The sequence below is a fragment of the Adiantum capillus-veneris genome, chromosome 28 (genome assembly GCF_014529385.1).
Source record: "Adiantum capillus-veneris isolate H3 chromosome 28, ASM1452938v2, whole genome shotgun sequence".
Lineage (NCBI taxonomy): Eukaryota > Viridiplantae > Streptophyta > Polypodiopsida > Polypodiales > Pteridaceae > Adiantum > Adiantum capillus-veneris.
In genome coordinates this window covers 73,331,034-73,348,790 of record NC_140958.1, presented here as the reverse complement: position 1 = coordinate 73,348,790, position 17,757 = coordinate 73,331,034, and the positions used below count along the sequence as shown (strand labels likewise).

Genomic DNA, 17,757 nt, shown 5'->3' with positions numbered 1-17,757 from the left:
CAACATGTTGATACATCTAAAGGCTAGTTTGGACTTGCAAGTATTGAGCATTTCAAAAAAAATTGCAAGTATACCATTAACTCACTTGCTTCCATCATGATCCACTTCTCTTTTTTGTCAATTTAGTGTAGATTTTGCTCTTATTGATTTATTTTAAAACCAACTTTTCCTTTTTCTCAAGATAGTGTAGAATAAATCCATTAATAGAGTTTCACACAAGGTGAGTTTCAAACCTTGGATATTCTTAATAGTTTCCCTTTTATAACCGGTGTTTTGTGGTAGATGAAGAACGAGAAAGCTCTTGCCAAAATTGTGCTAATCTTGGTCACCAAATTTGGCTTGAATTTTACTAGCGAAGTTTCTATAAGCTTATTGTTCAAACAATATCACCAACATGGTTGCACGCACACATTGAAGAGCAACAACAATATGCCATTCATTTTTTTGGGGTGGGTCAATGACGTGCAATCAACTCCTTTGTACTCAATGCCCTTGCTATGCAGCCATTCTCTTGCTTAGTTGTTCTTCAAGCATGCTAAGTAAGAAGAGGCTTAGTTAATGGTTCACTCTTTGAGTAACTAAACCTCATGCATGCACACATGAAAGCCCTAGTTGTAACTTCTTTTTTTAACCTCCAACACGGGGATGGTAATAGGGATAAACTTTATACATATCAATGTATTTACAACTACATAGATGTACCTTACACACTCGAGGGGCAACCGTGGGAACAACCTCCTTCGTGCCCGCCCGCATTGCCTGCCTTAGGTTGTAACACAGAAACTATCCTGTCTACTTTGGCGACTGTGAAACTTTATGTAAAATTGACATGGAGCCTTTGTACAATAATGTGCAATTGAGACATATTTTGATGGTAATCTCAAGGCTTGGGGGGTTGTGGGACGATTGTGGATTTGCTCAAGCCTTCCAAGAGATTTTTTAAGCCCATCATGATATAATTATCAGCTCCAGAGAGTGCAAGCAACGAGCTCGCTGTTGGATGTTTGGCTTCGCAGCCTCCGGAAGACTGACGACAAAATGTAAGCAAAACGACAGCAAAACGACGGCCCTCGCTAGCCTATTGCTTCTCATTGCAAATCTGCAAGGCAACAGCAGCTCGCTCGCTCTCTCTCTCTCTCTCTCTCTCTCTCTCTCTCTCTCTCTCTCTCTCTCACACACACACACACACACACACACATATTGACCACTAGAGTACGCACAGAGTATGCTTTAATTACTTACCTGCTTCAGGGATAAGTAAAGCGCTCTGGCATGCCTGAGCTGAAAGCTTGGGGGGAATATGTCTTCGAGGGATCCACCAGCTACTTCCAAATCCTCAGCAGGCCATGTCACCAGACCCTCGTTCATAAGATACATTTGTAGCTCATCGTCGGGCTTGAATGTGTCCGTTGTGAGATATCTGAACATGAACCGATTCAACACATCCCGAAAAGCCTCTGCACCCAGCTTTCCCTTACTGCTACTGGCTCGAGATGGCGCACCCACATCACATCTCCATCCTGCCTTCCTCACTACAAAACTGCACAACAAATCCTTGTGCAATTCAGCATCCAAATCTGCAACATAGCTTGAAGACACCATATCCTCCACTGCTGAGCTTGCCACTGCCTCTAGCCCTTCATACAAACTCACCACATGCCGCACCTCAATCTCATCAAAAACTCCCTTCTTCAGAATCGGGTGTGCGTCTATACCAAGCCATCTCTCACAGTAATCCCTGAGCAATTCTGAAGGTTCTGCATTCATCCTTCGGAGATATCCAAGGCAAAGCTCAAGAGTGACAAGCAGCTGCCATGGCCCCAGACCCTCCATAGTAAGCTCTCTATTGATATTGCTTAGCTTTTCTGTAGGCAGTGGATTCTGGGTGACTCGTTCTATTGCATCAGTTAATAGTGTTGCATGCCTGTGAAAGGTTTCTTGCTGATATGGAAACTCAGTGTATTCCTGCAAAATGTGCCATAACTTTGCCTTAACAGTTGGTATGACCAGTGAGCAGAACTCTTCTGTCCATATAGAGATTTGTGTACAATGTTTCTTGCTATGGTTAACAAAGGAGAGTAGTGAAAATGAGTGTGCAGAAAAACGATATTTCAAGTTCCATTGTGTCCTAGCTCAGAGCACGCAATTTAGACAGTTTCTGTTTCCAATGTCTTCATCATGTGCATTAATGTATATAATAGTCGGCTGGAAAAATTCTCGGAAGAGACTGACCATGGCCCCATGTAAGGAGCTAGCTCAAAGAAGAATGCTCGCTTACCCTTCCAAAAAAGCTTTCTGTTGAAGGAGCCTGCATCGCATTTCCATTTCTATTTGATAATCATCGTACTCCACTTGCATGCCCTTCCCATATGCTGGATTGCACATGCCCAGCTCATTCACCAGATCATTGGCCCACTGCTCGTCAAAACAAACCACTTGCTCGGCCTGTCAAAACAAAAACACATCGATTCCACAGATTCACATTGGTTGGTTCACAAGTTTCAACTGTGTTTCATGTCTGTTCATCAATTTACCTTGCAGTCTTGTACACGGACAGATGTCATGTTTCTTGCATCCACTGCATCAAAGGACTGGTGACCTGCAGAAGAATCCTCCAGGAGTCCCGCCTTTACGTCATCTAAGAAACCATTTTGACAAGTCCTTAGAAATTCCAAGATAGCAATGAGATACATGCCCTGGTCTTTCTTCTCAGTCAGGCATAATCCTATAGGTTGCGCCTTGTGCATGGCGGGAATGGGGTTTTTAAACTGGTGGCATTCATATCCCTTCACAAGTAGCCTGACGGAATTCCAGCTTGCTTCGAACCCATCATACTTTTCAGCTGCATCACTGCACAGACTAAAAACTGCATTTAGTCATAAAAACGTTAAAACTAATAGAGGTTAATGGTATGGGTAATAGGAACTTACTGCTTCATGAACTTCGTTGAAAAGCCAAAAAATGAATTTTTTTATTTTGTTTGACAGAAAGCTACCTTTTATCCCATAGGACGTCTTGTATAGTTGTTGTGGCTGCTTCCTGCCGAGTTATCTTGTGACCAAAGACGGTGTGTAGAACTGCACTGAACTCAACGATGGGCAACAGAGATGGTAGGCTAATAAGGTGTTTTGCATGAGCGAGCACAGCCGCAACACATGGAAATTTAGCAGCTCTTACTGTGTTTTGCACAAACATAGTCCCATAGTGAGAAAAGCAAGGTTTCTTTGTCATCCTAAAATACCCCTGGAGTGCAGCTGGTGGGAAAGGATCTCTTTCTTGAAGAACCTCGTTCAAACCATCAGTTCGCTTCTGCTGAAGGTACTCAGAAACTGATTCATGAGGTGGCTGACTGTTGACCACTTTCTCAAATGCCAGTTCCCATTCATCTCTTTGGTGTGTAGTCACCAATGGTCCTACTAAATAAACTTGTGGGAGTTTTCTCAGAGCACTGTGGATAAACTGATATGTCATTTCTCGCTGGCAGGCAATTAATTTGTCAAGCAGGTCCATGTCTGCTTCAACCAGATCTGTTAGCATCTGCGCAAGGATCTGTTTACTATTTGGCGAATTCAAGTAGGAGCTCAATATCATTGTGTCCCTACCAATTGTAATGCCTATAAGAAAGCAATAGTGGACCAAGATACGAAGCAAGCGGTAACTTAGTGGATTTATCCTAACCGAAAATGCAGCCTTCCCTGCAAGTGATGTCTCCATAACCCGCTCTGTACTCCAAACGAGGATGTTAATTACGAGTCAGTCCTGACAACATTTTGTTAAGAGTTACTTGAAAAACTATTTTCTACTTACGGGAGCTGACGTCTCGAAGAGCAGTGTTTCCGGGCTGAAGGGCATGGTCATACCCTCCTATGGTCTTGTGGCATTTAGGACAGGTACCAACAGCAGCTGGCCTGGTGCAGTCACCAATAATATACATATAACCACATCCACAGAGATATTCACGGTATGACCCCAAGCCGGCAACATCTTGCAGGGTATTATCCAGTTCAGTCAACACATGTGCTCCTGTCAGATGTGATGCGTTCAGCATGCAGTAGCCTCGCAATGGTGATTCCATGGGCATATTCATAACAGTCACCAGAACATCTAAAACAAGGCACCGTGACCTCAAAATGTTCGTGGCCAAGTGTTCACAGCAGTGCCATACTCCACCTGGTGTATTTGCTGTGAGATACCAGAGGCTTGTTTTTGCCAGAGGATCCCAATTGCTGAGATTACCCACAAGCTCTTGGACCTGTTTCATAGCATTCGACTCTGCATCAGTCAGGGGGCCCCCAGACTTTGTAACAAAGAAATGGGATGCAATGGCTGCAACAAAGGCAGCCTGTTCGTTTTGCCCTGCACTCCTGAAGAATTCCATCATCTCTTCATCTCTGTGTTTGAAAAATCCAGTACACTCCTCTCCATTGCTGCTCAGCACCAACTTTTTCAATGCCAATTCAGCTGTCATGAACGAATGTGCAGAGTTCATGAAGGGGTTAAACCCAAGTCGATTGTGGACATTTTGAAGAAGTGAGCTGTCTAGTAAAAAGGAGAAAGTATCAACATTGCTTTCTTTCTCATGACTAATCAAAATATTAGCAATTTCATCTGCAGACAGTCCAAACTCCCAGTGCAATATTTTCATGAAGAAGACTTGAAGAGTATTTCTCAGGTCTGGAGAGATCATCAATAGGGCACTATACACAGATTGGCAGTAACCCTTACTTCTCAGCCTATTCAAGTAAACCTCTTTCAAGAGAGATGCAATAGAGTAAAGGAAGCATTTCATGAAAGCCAGGGCCATGACCTTCTTCAAAGATAATGGTACCTCATCTTCACAAGCTTGTAGAGCCAAAGAGAGGCACTTGTGAAAGTTCTCAAGGTCCCACTCTTGATTTTGCTCTTTATTCATAAGAACAGGGATCATTGTCTCTCTTAGCTTGTGGTATACAAAGTCGACAAGAAACAGGCTGCTTCTGAGGTTGATCTCATCTTCCGTGTCTTCATTCTGAAGATCCTTCCCGTTGTTCAAGAATAGGGCTTTGAAAATGGTGTTCTGCCCTTTCAACAAGTTGGTACTTGATGAGAAGACACTGTTCAGTAGTTGAAACAGGACATGTCCCATCATGCAGGATGGGCTTACAGAGGTCAGCAAATTGAAGATGATTATTCTTAGGTCATTTTGTGATAAGCTCGGTAGATGAGGATGACGCTTCAACATAGAACATAAAAAGTTCGTCCAGCACCTACACTCCTGTTGATTACTAAGCGCACGCAAATTTGGAAGAGCAGCCACTACTTTTCTCACTAGAGAAGAAGTGCAGAGCTCTTTGCAATCCTCAATAAACCAGGCTACCAAAGAATTAAGATGTTCAGTGTGCAGGTGCAACGGTAGAATTACATACACGGCAAAATCATGCATGGTCTGTAAGAAAAAAACAATGTCTGGACCTCCAACAGGAAGCACACATTTGAGAAGAACTCTGACTTTTGCAATCCAGCCTTCGATTCCTCCAACTTCATTCAAACAGGCCTCTGTTGGCAATAAGCTTAAGCAGCATTGTAAGGCAAGGTCTTCCTTGAAACTTCTATTGGGATGCCTTCCTGCCCTTAGCTCCCTGACATGCTGGTATATGACATCAGTGGCCAGACACAACGAGACCAATGCTGCTTGATCTTTTATTTCCTTTTCCCTCTCCCAGAAAACAATATGAATATCTGAAGCGTGATATATATCTGGGAGTAGATTCTCACGTAGAGCCCATTCCAGAGCTTGAGTCTTTGTTTGCAAATTCTCATGGTTAAGGAGATTACAAAAGTCTATCACATAGCTTTCAAGATCGTTGTCAATGCAAGTTTTAATCATAGCAAGAGCTGGAGTGAGGGAGGCATCCACGTCCCTCTGGATACTACTTGGTTTTCTGGTCCCACTATCATAATAATTGAGATCCGAAGTCTTCTGTCTTGATAGATTGTCCATGTAAGGCTGTTTGAACGTGTCCACGTGAGCTGCATACAGAGAACTAAAAGGAATCTGTACATCCAGTGGCTTCTCTAGTGTATAACCCTCTGGATAACAAGGTGGAGGTGCTAAATCATAGTTCAAAAACCTTGGCATGAGCAACAGATCCCTCCAGACTTGCTGCTTGTGAGCATCATATCGGAAATAGGACGAGAGAGAGGACGTCTTTTCTGTAAGGTATAAGAGTCTGGCAAGACACTCTCGAAAATTTTCTTCCAGATATTGCACGAAGGCATCATGGACACTCGCTGAAGTTGATAAAAGCTTTTGGTTATTCAGGACAGTTAACTGCCACAAGCTCTCTTTTCTTTCCAAAAACCACTCCATTGCCCTTCGCTTCAAGGAGGCAAGCACGGCTTCATCCTGGCAGATGAGCTGAACCATCTTTTGTGGGTATGATGTAGGAATAGTCTTGTCCTCATATTTGATGCACAAGTAACACCAAGTGAGCACTCTAAGCATGATGCGCTTGATAGGCATAGCTTTATGGTCTAGTATTTCTGAGATAGGTTTTTCCAGGTAAACTCTGCAAGATGCACAATTATTAGTAAAGGATATTAAGTAACATCTATGTCAAACTGAGGTTTATACCTTAATTGAATGGGTTCTTTTTGGAGCCTGTCTATAGTGAGCTGTTTCCACCCGCACAAATAGCTGAACCTGGAAAGTCTTCTTCTTCCCTGCTGCACATGAATGATCAACAATACATGTTTCTTTATGGCTGTTGTTTCGCCAGGTATAGTTTTCCTGGCCTTGTCAATATGGAACTTGGCAAGGGATATATGATCTCTGTCAGAAACATCATCAGCTTGCAAAACTAACAAGTTGTTAACTCCATCAGTCCAAAACTTGTTTATATGTGTCTGCAGTTGCTTCTCACTGGTGAAGTCCCCCAGTCGCAGACAATACACCTAACAAAGTACGAAGGATTAAGAAAAAATGCAAGCAAGAGACCTCTGCCAAGGCCAGCAAAAAATGATAGGTACCTTTATCTGAGAGCTTTCTGCAGTGCTCTCCATATCTTGATGTATACTCCACTGGAGAGGTGTGAAAGTTGTGACAATGAGCTTCACCCCAATGCTGTCTGCCCAATTTTCTGAGCTGGATACCTGCAACTAAACAACCCTCAATGAAATATGCGTCTGGACTCTGATCTATTTCTCACACTTGCTGAGTGCCTGTTCACTTCAGGGTTCCAAACCTAACTCCTCGGCCATTCTAGATATGCAGGTTGCATGAGCATTACACAAAATACAGCACTTTAAAGCTTAGCAATGACTGAAAATGTGCAACGTACGTGTAACTTCATTAATTCATCTAAGCTCTGTTCTGCATCCCAGGAGAGAAACATATCTGTCCAATGTTCAAACTCTTCTTTTTCCAAGTTTTGTTGAAGATGAGCTCGAGCAATTGCATTCGCATTCGCTGTTTGCAGTAAGTCCACTTTACATCTAGTAAAAAGGATTTGAGTTACTTTAATGTTATTTCAGCATGTTTTATGTATTTTAAATTATTTCAAGCTGCACCTGTGTATCAGTTGAGAACAATTTGAAGCTTCAGTTTTCAGCATATTCCAGTGATACATCACCAAGGAAGGAACACTATCTTCAAACAAACCACAAAAGAATTCTCTCTCTGCATCATTCGTCGTGCTATCAGGACACCCAACTAATGAAATGGCAGCCAGTTTATGAGCCCAAGCTCTGATAGTCTCTACTGCTCTTCTTTGAGAACTGTTCAGAATACTTTCATAAGTTAAAATTTGCTTTTCAAAACGATTCAAAAATGGTGGATCCATGTGAGGAATATGCTCATGATCCACTATGACGATGCACCGAAACTTGTCATGCACATAGCACATCGGATTGCTGTAAACTCCGAGTGCAATGCGGCAGTTTTTTCGGCCTCCAACTATGGTGTAGTGCTGATTTAACATGTCATATAGTGACGACCAAACTTGATCAGCATTTTCCAGCAGTATACACCTGGAAAGCAACTTTCACATGTATTAGAATTCTCTTGAAATAATTGCAAAGTGTATGATGGAGATATCATAAACTGTACCTCCCCATTTCCATATGCAGGATAATTTCACCGAGCAACAAATAACAGTATTCTTCATTCTTATCATCTTTGTAGGTGCTTCCTCGTATGATAGCAAACTCATCATCTTGTTGCAGCATGTGCTGTATAATGCTTGATGCTGAATCCCCCTGCAATATAATTTCTTACAATCAATTACCCAATCTACTATAAAATGTTTCAAAGAAATCTCTCCCCAGGCTCTATGTGAAAATTACAAAATGTTCAAGACTTTGCAAAACCAAGTCATACCTTTGTAATAAGTAGCAAGTGACGAGCTTCAGGGTCTTGTAAGTTGCTTCTAATCAACTCCGTGACTGGGGGTGCTTGGCTGCACAGCCCCTCACAGCTTGTAAGTTCCTCCACATCTGAAAGAAAGGTCTGCATATCTGCAGAACTTCCTCCACCAAAGTTTCTCCACAATGAATGTGCCAACTTCTCCTGTTCCAACAAAGTGCTCTTGCAGAGGTGGAGAGACTTTATCAACGAATAGAAATCTCTGAGACCATGAAAGTCAGCTCGAACTTGTTGAGCATGATACTTGACGTAAGCAGTGACAAGGCCACGTAATTTTTCCCTAAACTGATGACAGTTAGCAGCATTATAGCTCTCAAAAATTGCCAAACCAGTGTCATACAAGTCCTCTTCTTCTGGGTCCGACTGGGAAAGATGTATCCCACGATTCATTTTAGCTGCATCAAGAGACCAATTGCTGATCCCAACAACTGCAATTTCTTGCACATCAGGTTCTAATAATGGATGAAGGACCTGTCAAAGTTAACAGTCCTTATTCTTGGCCCAACATTCTTAATCATCCAATCAAATGAATAAAACCAAGAGCATTTGTGTCACCTTCAAGGGATTATGGCAGGAGGTCTCAGCCAAAGCTATTTCGTCCAGCACTATTACAACGAGCATGTCTCTTTTCCTGTTGCTCTCTACATAACGCTTGGCTTTTTCAAATACCTGCATTATTGCAGAATGCATATGAAACTGACACAGTGCTCAGCTGAAGAAAAGCAGCAAGACGTAAGTTTTGATGGGCACCCTGAGAATTCCCTCTGAGGTGGAATTTTGCGAGCCTTGATAAGAGAGCATTAGCATCCTTGGGAGCTGTTGAAAATACACATCTTTTGAATCTGCCCCTCGTAAATTACTGCGAATTGAGAACAACAATTAGCATTTTGTAGACCAGGAGCTAGCTTAAATTCAAGGCTCAGACCGTGGAAAATACCTGTAGATAATTTGAAGAGCCAATGTTTTGCCTGACCCTGGTTTTCCAACAACAAATACAGGCAAGTAGTTTAACATGCAAACTAAGACTACAAACACATTTTCTAGGAGTGAAGTGTTCAAAGCAATGCCAGGGGGGATCTCCATGCGCTGAAGAATGTCAAGCTGCTCTTCATGTAATATCTTAGAGTACAATAATGGTGAAATTTCTTCAAGCTTACTGGCTTTGAGTGCTCTCCCAGTTCCAGACTTAAACCTAAGATATTTGCAGCACATTTCCCTGTAAAGCTTTGTTAATTCTTTTGTAGGTAGGCGGCAGTCATAACACAAAAAGCATGCCAAAACTTTTGATTGTCCTTCGACATTTTTCACCCCTAGCTTCTTATTTAGTTTTGCCCGTGCTGCTACATCAACTTGGAGCCAATCAAAGAGATAAACCCAGCGTTGTATATCCCTCAAACTTACACTTGACAACCCTAAGTGACATCTCATAAATTTTTGTGAGTTACTGAGCACATCAACAATGTCTGTACTTCTTGTACCAATCATTGCATATATGTAAGATCTTTCATCATTATCGCTGAGGATGCCATAGTCCCACACATAATCTAGCATTGCCTCAGGTAGAGGCTGCACTTTGTAGGCCATTAACTGATGACCTGACTGACTTGCCCTATTTAATTGCAGGCCAACAGCTTTGTTCTCAAGATCTTGAAGGCGATAAGGATTACATGCTGCCAGGACAACGAGGTTTGGAGGCAACAAACTCCCATCCATTGTGTGGTGACAGAGGATTCCATTCAAAAACCCCAAATGGTGACAAGCATTGATTTCATCAAGAAAAGCCCACACCTAAAAAATAACGATGAAAAACAGAAGGAAAAATACTTGAAATGTGAAGTTGTGTTGCGATGGCAACCTGTGTATTTAAAGATAAAGCTAGAGTCCTAGCCTCCATAATGAATGACTCTATGTCCTGCTCTGTAGAGCCTGCATGGAGAGTGAGACAAGAAAAGCTGGCATTGCTGCAGGTTGCTAATGCCTTCAAAAGGCTAGTCTTGCCACATCCTGTCTCACCCATAATTATTACAGGAACTTGGGTATTAATGCGAAGCGAGATGAGTGCCATTTTCAAGAAATTGTCTGGTGTCAGGGCGTAGTTTGCAGCAGGGGTAGAAATGTCCTTACCCAGGATTGGTGAAAGAATTCTCCACAGCTCTAAAGACGACAATCTAGAATAGTCTAGGAGCTCTGTACCCATCACTTCTGCTTGAATCATCATCATACTTTTCATCGCCTCAGGAATGAGCTTTTTATCTCGATATAGCACTGTAGCTGGTCCATACATGTCAAAGAACAGCATGACATGATTACTTTCGGACCAGCCAAGTAGTGAGCTCATCCTCATATGCATGCTTGTGTTCAAATCTTTCTTCAATACCTGCTGTTGTTCACCATGGAGCCATGGCTTCACTGACCGTAATGAAAGCTCCTTAGCAGCTTGTACCAAGGAAGCAACCAAATTTGACCTGAAGTCCCCAGGAGTAGGTGATCTTAGAATCCAGCAGAGAGTTTCAACTGTATAAAAATCAGTTGCACTCAGTTTCCGGAGCTGATAAGCAAGAGTTCTCAGGAATCCAACTAAGACAGAGTAGGACATCTGACAGGAGTCTTTAATCAGATACTGATTCAGCAACTCTTTGCATCTCCATTCAGGCAAGGGCAACACATTGCTGCTTCTGCCACTCAGCACAATGTCCTTGTTGTCAAGCTGCTTCAATGCCAGCGCATCCAGATACAAGCAAACTACTTGCTCATCACTTTCCAAATCTTCAGAAATGTGCAAGGATTCAAGCTCCCAGATGCGATGTTCATGAGGAAGCCAAGAACAAACTGGTAGGTTGGTTTCTAGACTATTTCCGAGAGTATTAGCGAGCTCTATGTATATTTTGTTTGCAGCTAGCCAGAAAGCCCCAGCATAACTTGATTTGAGGACTCCAAGAATAAGGAGCTCAAACAGGTAACAATTCAAACTTTCATAACCTTCCTCTGTTGTTATGTCTATGTGCAGAGAGTCTTCAGCACCAATTTGTGTGTTCTTCAGCTTCATTATAAAAGACTCCAGTGTGACCTCCCGACTGATGGTAATAGTGGCACATAAACCATGGGCCTTGATCCTTGATGACTTTCCCATTCCAGCAAGTTCTGATGTTACCACACTCATGTGAGTACATTCTTCTGGCAGATGATGTTTTATAGTATCCTTTGCATAGCCATTCATGAACTGTATTGGCACTTTAAGATGGTGGGAAATTCCCTGAAGAGCCTGGCTTCCTATCCAACAAACCAGGACAAGCTGATTTTTGACCCCTTGGTGGTGGGAAACTGCCATCTGTTGTAACTCCAGCGCAAGCTGCAACTGGCACTCAAAGCTTAACTTTTCGATGAAGGATATCACAAAAACTTGAGAACCATCATTGTCATCTGACCTCAAGTAGCGAAGTAAAAGAAGGTGAACTTCTTCCCAACTTGTCAATGAAGAGCACAAAATTAAGTTGTTGTTCTGACTGCGAATATGCTTTCCACGTTTACTGAAAATCTCCACCACAACATTAAATTCCAGGAGCTGCTCTTCTACCGAAATTAATAACGTTGAATCTTCTATTTTTTCTGGAATTGCTGTTTCCTTGATAATTCCAGGAGTGAGATACGCGAACAGTTGCTGCATCCTAGTGGAAAGGTGCTGCAAACATTCATACATCTGTGTTTCATTTCCCTCCTCACTTATGGAACAGTTTTTGGTTTCTGTTCCACAAGCGCAGCTTTTAAGATAGTTTTCTACTTTGTTTCTATCTAAACCAGGTTTCACAAAATTCAGTAACTCATAGCATAGTTGGATCTGATCTCTAGGAGCCTTTGAGCTAAAACAGTGGTGTATCAAGCGCAACTCAATGCCTTTGAAGAAATTGAGGCAGTTGAATTGCAACCGTGCTCTATTAAGGGCTGCAGTCCAGCAAGATAACTGACCATCCATCCACCTGACCTTCTCTTGAAGACAACAAATCCCAGATCCACTCCATTTGAAAGCATCAAAGAGCAAATGACCAGAATTATGGGCAAGGGAAACCTGATTATAAAATTTTTCGACTAGATTTATAAACTCCACAAAGTCTTCCAATGCAGACGGTGGTGTGCTTTCTTGATTACAGGTATCAGGTTGTATCCTTCTCCTACTTAGGAGCATTCGTGCACGGCTTCGCAAATCAACTAGTTCTGATAAACCAAACTGCTGCCTGGAATTTTGTTTGGAATCTGATGCAGCCAAATAGTTAATTTTAAGAGAGAAACTGCAAACTTCATGGCAATGTCCAACTCCACTCTGACTTACAACAGCAACATCATAGACACTAGATTGCAGGATCCAATGCATGTTCATCCTCAATACAGAGGAGCGATCTGCTAGTGATGTCACAAACTGGCGAATTCTATGTATATTGATTGTGCAAAAGCTCAGCTTTGAACACAGCTGACCCGATTCAAAACTTTGGGTTTCAAGTTCCAAAGCGGCTTTTAAATGAGCTAAGCTCGCTCTTTCACTCTTCAGGAGTGGCCGAAAAACCTTGTCTATGTGAATAAGATCACTGACAGTTGCCTCATCAACCAAGACGTCTTCTGCTTGCTCCTCGATAGCATCTGTTAGTAACCGAAAATCATCACCTGATTTCTCCTTTAAGAAAGAAATAAGTTGCTCTGAATCTGCAATTTGCTTAATGACCACAGTTTCTTTGCTTGAAAAATAATTAATGGCTTCAAGGTTGTCATTGTAAAGTTCTAGATACTCTCCTAGAGTGCCTATGATGCAAGCATCGCAAAGTCTCTGCAAAGTAGCTGACAATTCACTGCCATCCTCAACGATGTTGAACATTCTTTCTACCTTGAGAAGTGCAGCCACTAAAGAACTTTTTTCCTGCAAATTAACCCATGCAATTAGAGCAGCAAGGATTTCTGGAAAATTTTGCGGTACATGCTCTTGCCAACAGGTTAAGAAACTCTCTGCTAGGTTGCCTTCTACTTCAATGTCCTCAACTGTGAGGCCACACAGGAAGTCACTGAGCTGTCTCGCAGGGTAACATGAGTTAGATAAATTCTTCCATTCTGCAACATAGCAATCCAATGAGACCTCCATGATACTGGCCACATTTTGCCACAGCCAGGAAACGTCATCACCTATATCACCGCTATCCACAATTTCCTCTTTATCAGAAAAGAGCATGGACATACTATCAGCATGGCCATCCTCATCGGCTGTTTCCTCTTCATTTGTGCTTCTGGAGCACATTGGAGTGAATTGAGGTGCCTTAATTTTGAAGATGTTTTCAAGGAGCTTGGATCTTCTCAGTATCAACATAGCCTCAAAAAAATGAGCATCCAGTTGTGATGGCCAATGTTTAGGGCCTTTAATCTCTCTCAAAGTGAAATACTTGCACTTATTGTTTCTTTCTTCTAGCCATAACTGTGCCTCATGTATGTCTCTAGATGTAAATCGAGGTCCCATGACACTGATAGCATAATCCAACAGCATATGAAAAGCCTTCAACAGTGTGTTCCTGTAGCGAGTGACCTCAGCAACTGCTTCTGTTAAGGTCTTGCTACCCACTTTCTGCACTTTACAGACATACTCCCAAGAGGCCAAGGGGTGGTTCATTAGTTTGCTGATCATTCCCACTGAAATGCTCTGGTCTTCCAATTCCTTCTGGAGTGTAGTCCACTCCCTTAGTAGAGACTGATAAAATGTATGCAACTGTAGACGAGATGCTGGTACCAATTTCACTTGCAAAAGCAAACGTTTGAAGTTGGATTCCACTAATGTTCCAGTACATGCAGAGGGATTCGTTGCACCAATGTTGGTCAAGACATCCAAAAGAAATGTACAAAGATCCTCCTGTATCCTGTGAACAATTCCATAGTCATTAAATAAATTTTACAGCTCAACAATGTTTAGTCTAGTTGGATGGACAGTTTCTTTCAATTGGTAATCAGTCAAATAAGCGTTGTAATGATGTAATGATGATGTATTAACGTCTTCAAAAGGCAAAAATGACCTATGAGACCAATCCTTTACAAACTGGAGAATCTGATACCATGTCTGGGAAAAACCTTTCGACAATTTCACTCAGGAACCTAAAACAGAATACAAGCAGATAAACAGACAACCAGATAAAGACAACCACTGGTGATATCTTCCACCATTTTACATGTGGAGCAAAATCAGCACACAAAGCATGCAAACAAGGCGACCAGCTTCTAGACAGATCATTCAAACCTTCGTCGTTTACAGCCATACTGATCTACAACAGAATACAAGCAGACGTACGGACAACCAGATTTTAAAGAGTCAATTACACCTTGTACATCAGATAAAGACCCTAACATTACCAACCACTGGTGATATCTTCCCACAAAGCATTCAAACAAGGCGACCAGCTTCTAGACAGATCATTCAAACCTTCGCCATTTACAGCCTTACTGATATACTTTGCACCATTTCACAAGTGGAGCAACCTAAGTCAACACAGAAAAGATTCGAACAGGGAACCAGCTTCTAGACAGAACTTTGACATTTAGAAGAGGAACCAAATGCTTACCAGCCATTTAACAATATGTCTCCTTTAGCTCTTGTGCAAAGCCAATTGAGAAGCTCTGTGGCTCTGTGGTCTAGACCTTTATTGCTAACTTGCTCGTAGAAGTTTAGGTGTTTGCTAAGAGCCTTCTTCCCAAATGAGCAGTATTGTTGAGCTATCTCATTGCAATCAAAAAAGCTCATCTCCCCTGCATCCTGAATCACTTCTTGCAAGCCACAGCGTTGCTGCAGTAAACGACTAACAATCTCATCAATGGCTTCTGCCAGAAATCCTGCTGATTGAAGACCTTTTCCAAACAAGTTTGCCACCTTGCTGTACAACGCATGGGGGGTCATTGGTGCCTGTATCATGATCTTTTTAGTTGCATCTGCTGCCCTTGCACATACCTTGTGTAACCAAGTCCTTAGATTGTCCCAAATTCCTCCCTTGCCTTCAGCACTTTCCACAGATTCAACCTTTCTGACTAATGCAAGAACCACACGAGCAGCAAACTCAAGGTCCCCCTTTGATACAATATCATACATGAGAATCGTCTCATCAGACAACAAGGGAACAGTGAAAGTATGTTGGCATGCACAAACCTTAATTAAGTCATCAAAGCTAGCCTTAGGTGAATTGATTTCTCCAGAGACCCCCTTAGTAAGAGGAAAGATTTGCCATCTGAGAAAGATAGTGCTTAAGATCCTAATAAAAGTTCTCAATATTTTGCTGTCATTACTGCTAAGTTCCCTTAAGAGCAGTTTAACCATAATATTTGGGGTCTCCACTTCCACTAGCCATTTGAAATGATTGATCAAGGCTTTACCATAATCAGTTGAAAGAAATCCTTCCACTTCTTCCACTGTAGCCAAGTCAGTAAGCACATTGCTGCAGAGTAAAAAGTGAATTGCTCTTAGAAGCGTTGCACCTGATGGGGTGGCTAGGATGGCTGCCCTTATGGCCTTGAGTTTGAAGGCCTCATCTGAAAATGTGTGACAAAAGCTAAAAATATTGGAAATGGCTTCTTCATAGTCCATCTCCTGTTGATCCTTCCCCATCCTGATATTGCCCCACCTTGCTTTCCATCTATTCAGAAAAGAATAAAGAGGATCAGCATTACAGAGAGCACTGAGGAATAAGCTCCATTGTGAAGCAGGTGTTAAGTGGACCAGATCAGCCACAAATTGTTGCATAGTAGTGGCAGCACTCAAAGGCAACATCTGTAGAGAACGAAGATGATAAACAACCTTCGCAAACAGCTGGAGTAGTTTCACACAATGCACCTCGAGAAACTTGGGGAGAAAATCGACCTTTTGTAGGTGTTTGACCAGATGGCACTGACCCAGCAAAGCAGGGACCATTTTTGATGCCCATTCAATATTTGAACCTTCTGTGCTGACAGGTTCTTGAAACTCCTGCTGTATCCAGGCCAACCAATCACAAGCTCTATTCAAGTCAGAATCACTCATACGATAACACTGGAACATTCTGGCACACTCTGCAAAGCAATCGGACAAAACCAATGGGTTGCTGAGTAAGACCAAGACACTGTTGAGAGCCAGATTCATTTGTTCCCTGCTTTCTGGGTCTTGCTTGTGAAAGAATTCAATCTGCAACCTTCTCCTTCGGCATTTAAAATACTTGAACAATGTTGACTCCTTTGAGCGAGGGTAAGGGATGGAACCAAGTAGTTTTGCCTTTGGGAAGGTTACTATCACACGGAAACTCACTCTGGAAAATGACAATGGGAAGCGGCATCGCCAGCATGCATAATTACCCACAAACGATCTTGCTCGCTCAGGTAGTTTCAATGGCTGAAAGTCCTGGGTAAATTCACTTTTGTGACCGTCATTTGCAGATGCCCTTACTGTTTTGGGGCTTGGAGAAACAAGCAAGTACAGAAAGAACTCGCCATCTTTCTGATCATTGACGATGTCAAAGTAGGAAGCACCTTCGGCGCCATCTATTTCCATGCTTTCATCCTCACCCCCTGGTTCTACCAACATCCCTGCCTCTTCATGACAGGATTGATTACCATGTTTTTGCGACTCCACTGAGTTAGTCACTACAGGATGTGATGTGCGATCATCTCCCACCGTAGCTTCTTGCGCTTGAGTCACCATCGGGGATGCTGTTTCATCGGCAAACTCACTAGGCGAACTTCCCTGTTTATTTCTATTAATTTCTGGCATATCTCTGCCTGCAATATCAACTAACTGGTGAGCTTCAATAGATATTGAAGTCTTGCTTGGAAAAGCGGGCGGCTCATGCAGCTGCGCCTCTATCTCCACAGCATCCATGCGCGCCGGTAAAGTCCCGATAGAGGCGTTGTTTGAGCTGCCACCGGCATGCTGCGTTATAGAGGTATGGAGATTTTCAGATGTGTGCATTGCTGCAGTTGCACTACGACTCAAGTGATGAGGGGATAGACTCCTACGCTGTGAGAGAGAAGGGGGGCGGAGGGAGGGATGCTGCAGGTTTGCACGTAACACTATAAGGAGAGCCCCAATGAGCGCGAAAATTGGAGCGTGAACTTGACTCGAGCGTGTGCACTGTGCACCTTTACTTGTGTCCAAAATGTTAATTGTTCACCTTCACTTTGAATGATTATTGTAAGGCCCCGGGTCCCCCGAGGCCCTCGTTTATAATGAACACGGGTGGACTCGAGGGATCAACGGCGCCAATCCAATCCATTGTTGATTTTGGCCGCGTAACTTAAAAAATATAGGTTCCCTTCATCGCTCTCGCTGCTCGAGCTCGCGAGCTTGTCCCACAGACTCCCACACCTTATCCAACCTG

The 17,757-nt window shown here is 42.6% G+C and overlaps 1 protein-coding gene across 1 annotated transcript; it reads right to left on the bottom strand.

Annotated features, from left to right (window-relative positions):
• Window positions 1–359: 359 nt before the first annotated feature.
• On the bottom strand, window positions 360–17,481 carry LOC147420685 (uncharacterized). The gene is made up of 18 exons (XM_086503843.1): window positions 14,983–17,481; window positions 10,257–14,286; window positions 9,339–10,189; window positions 9,152–9,260; window positions 8,957–9,070; window positions 8,357–8,872; window positions 8,087–8,235; window positions 7,549–8,007; window positions 7,320–7,473; window positions 7,009–7,131; window positions 6,614–6,933; window positions 3,808–6,548; window positions 2,996–3,722; window positions 2,535–2,850; window positions 2,279–2,445; window position 2,021; window positions 1,243–1,965; window positions 360–1,099 (listed from the first exon to the last, which is right to left on the bottom strand). Exons 1-18 carry the CDS (start codon window positions 17,346–17,348, stop codon window positions 1,079–1,081), a joined length of 13,887 nt encoding a protein of 4,628 aa, XP_086359969.1. The 5' UTR covers window positions 17,349–17,481; the 3' UTR covers window positions 360–1,078.
• Between the last annotated feature and the right edge of the window lie 276 nt (window positions 17,482–17,757).

Bases quoted from the DNA above. Each gene is read 5' to 3' on its own strand.
- LOC147420685 (XM_086503843.1), bottom strand. From the start codon at position 17,348: ATGCACACATCTGAAAATCTCCATACCTCTATAACGCAGCATGCCGGT. The intron at 8,008-8,086 runs GTACAGTTTATG...GTTGCTTTCCAG, and splicing joins CTGCATATGGAAATGGGGAG to GTGTATACTGCTGGAAAATG. The intron at 2,851-2,995 runs GTAGCTTTCTGT...TAGTCTGTGCAG, and splicing joins GACGTCCTATGGGATAAAAG to TGATGCAGCTGAAAAGTATG.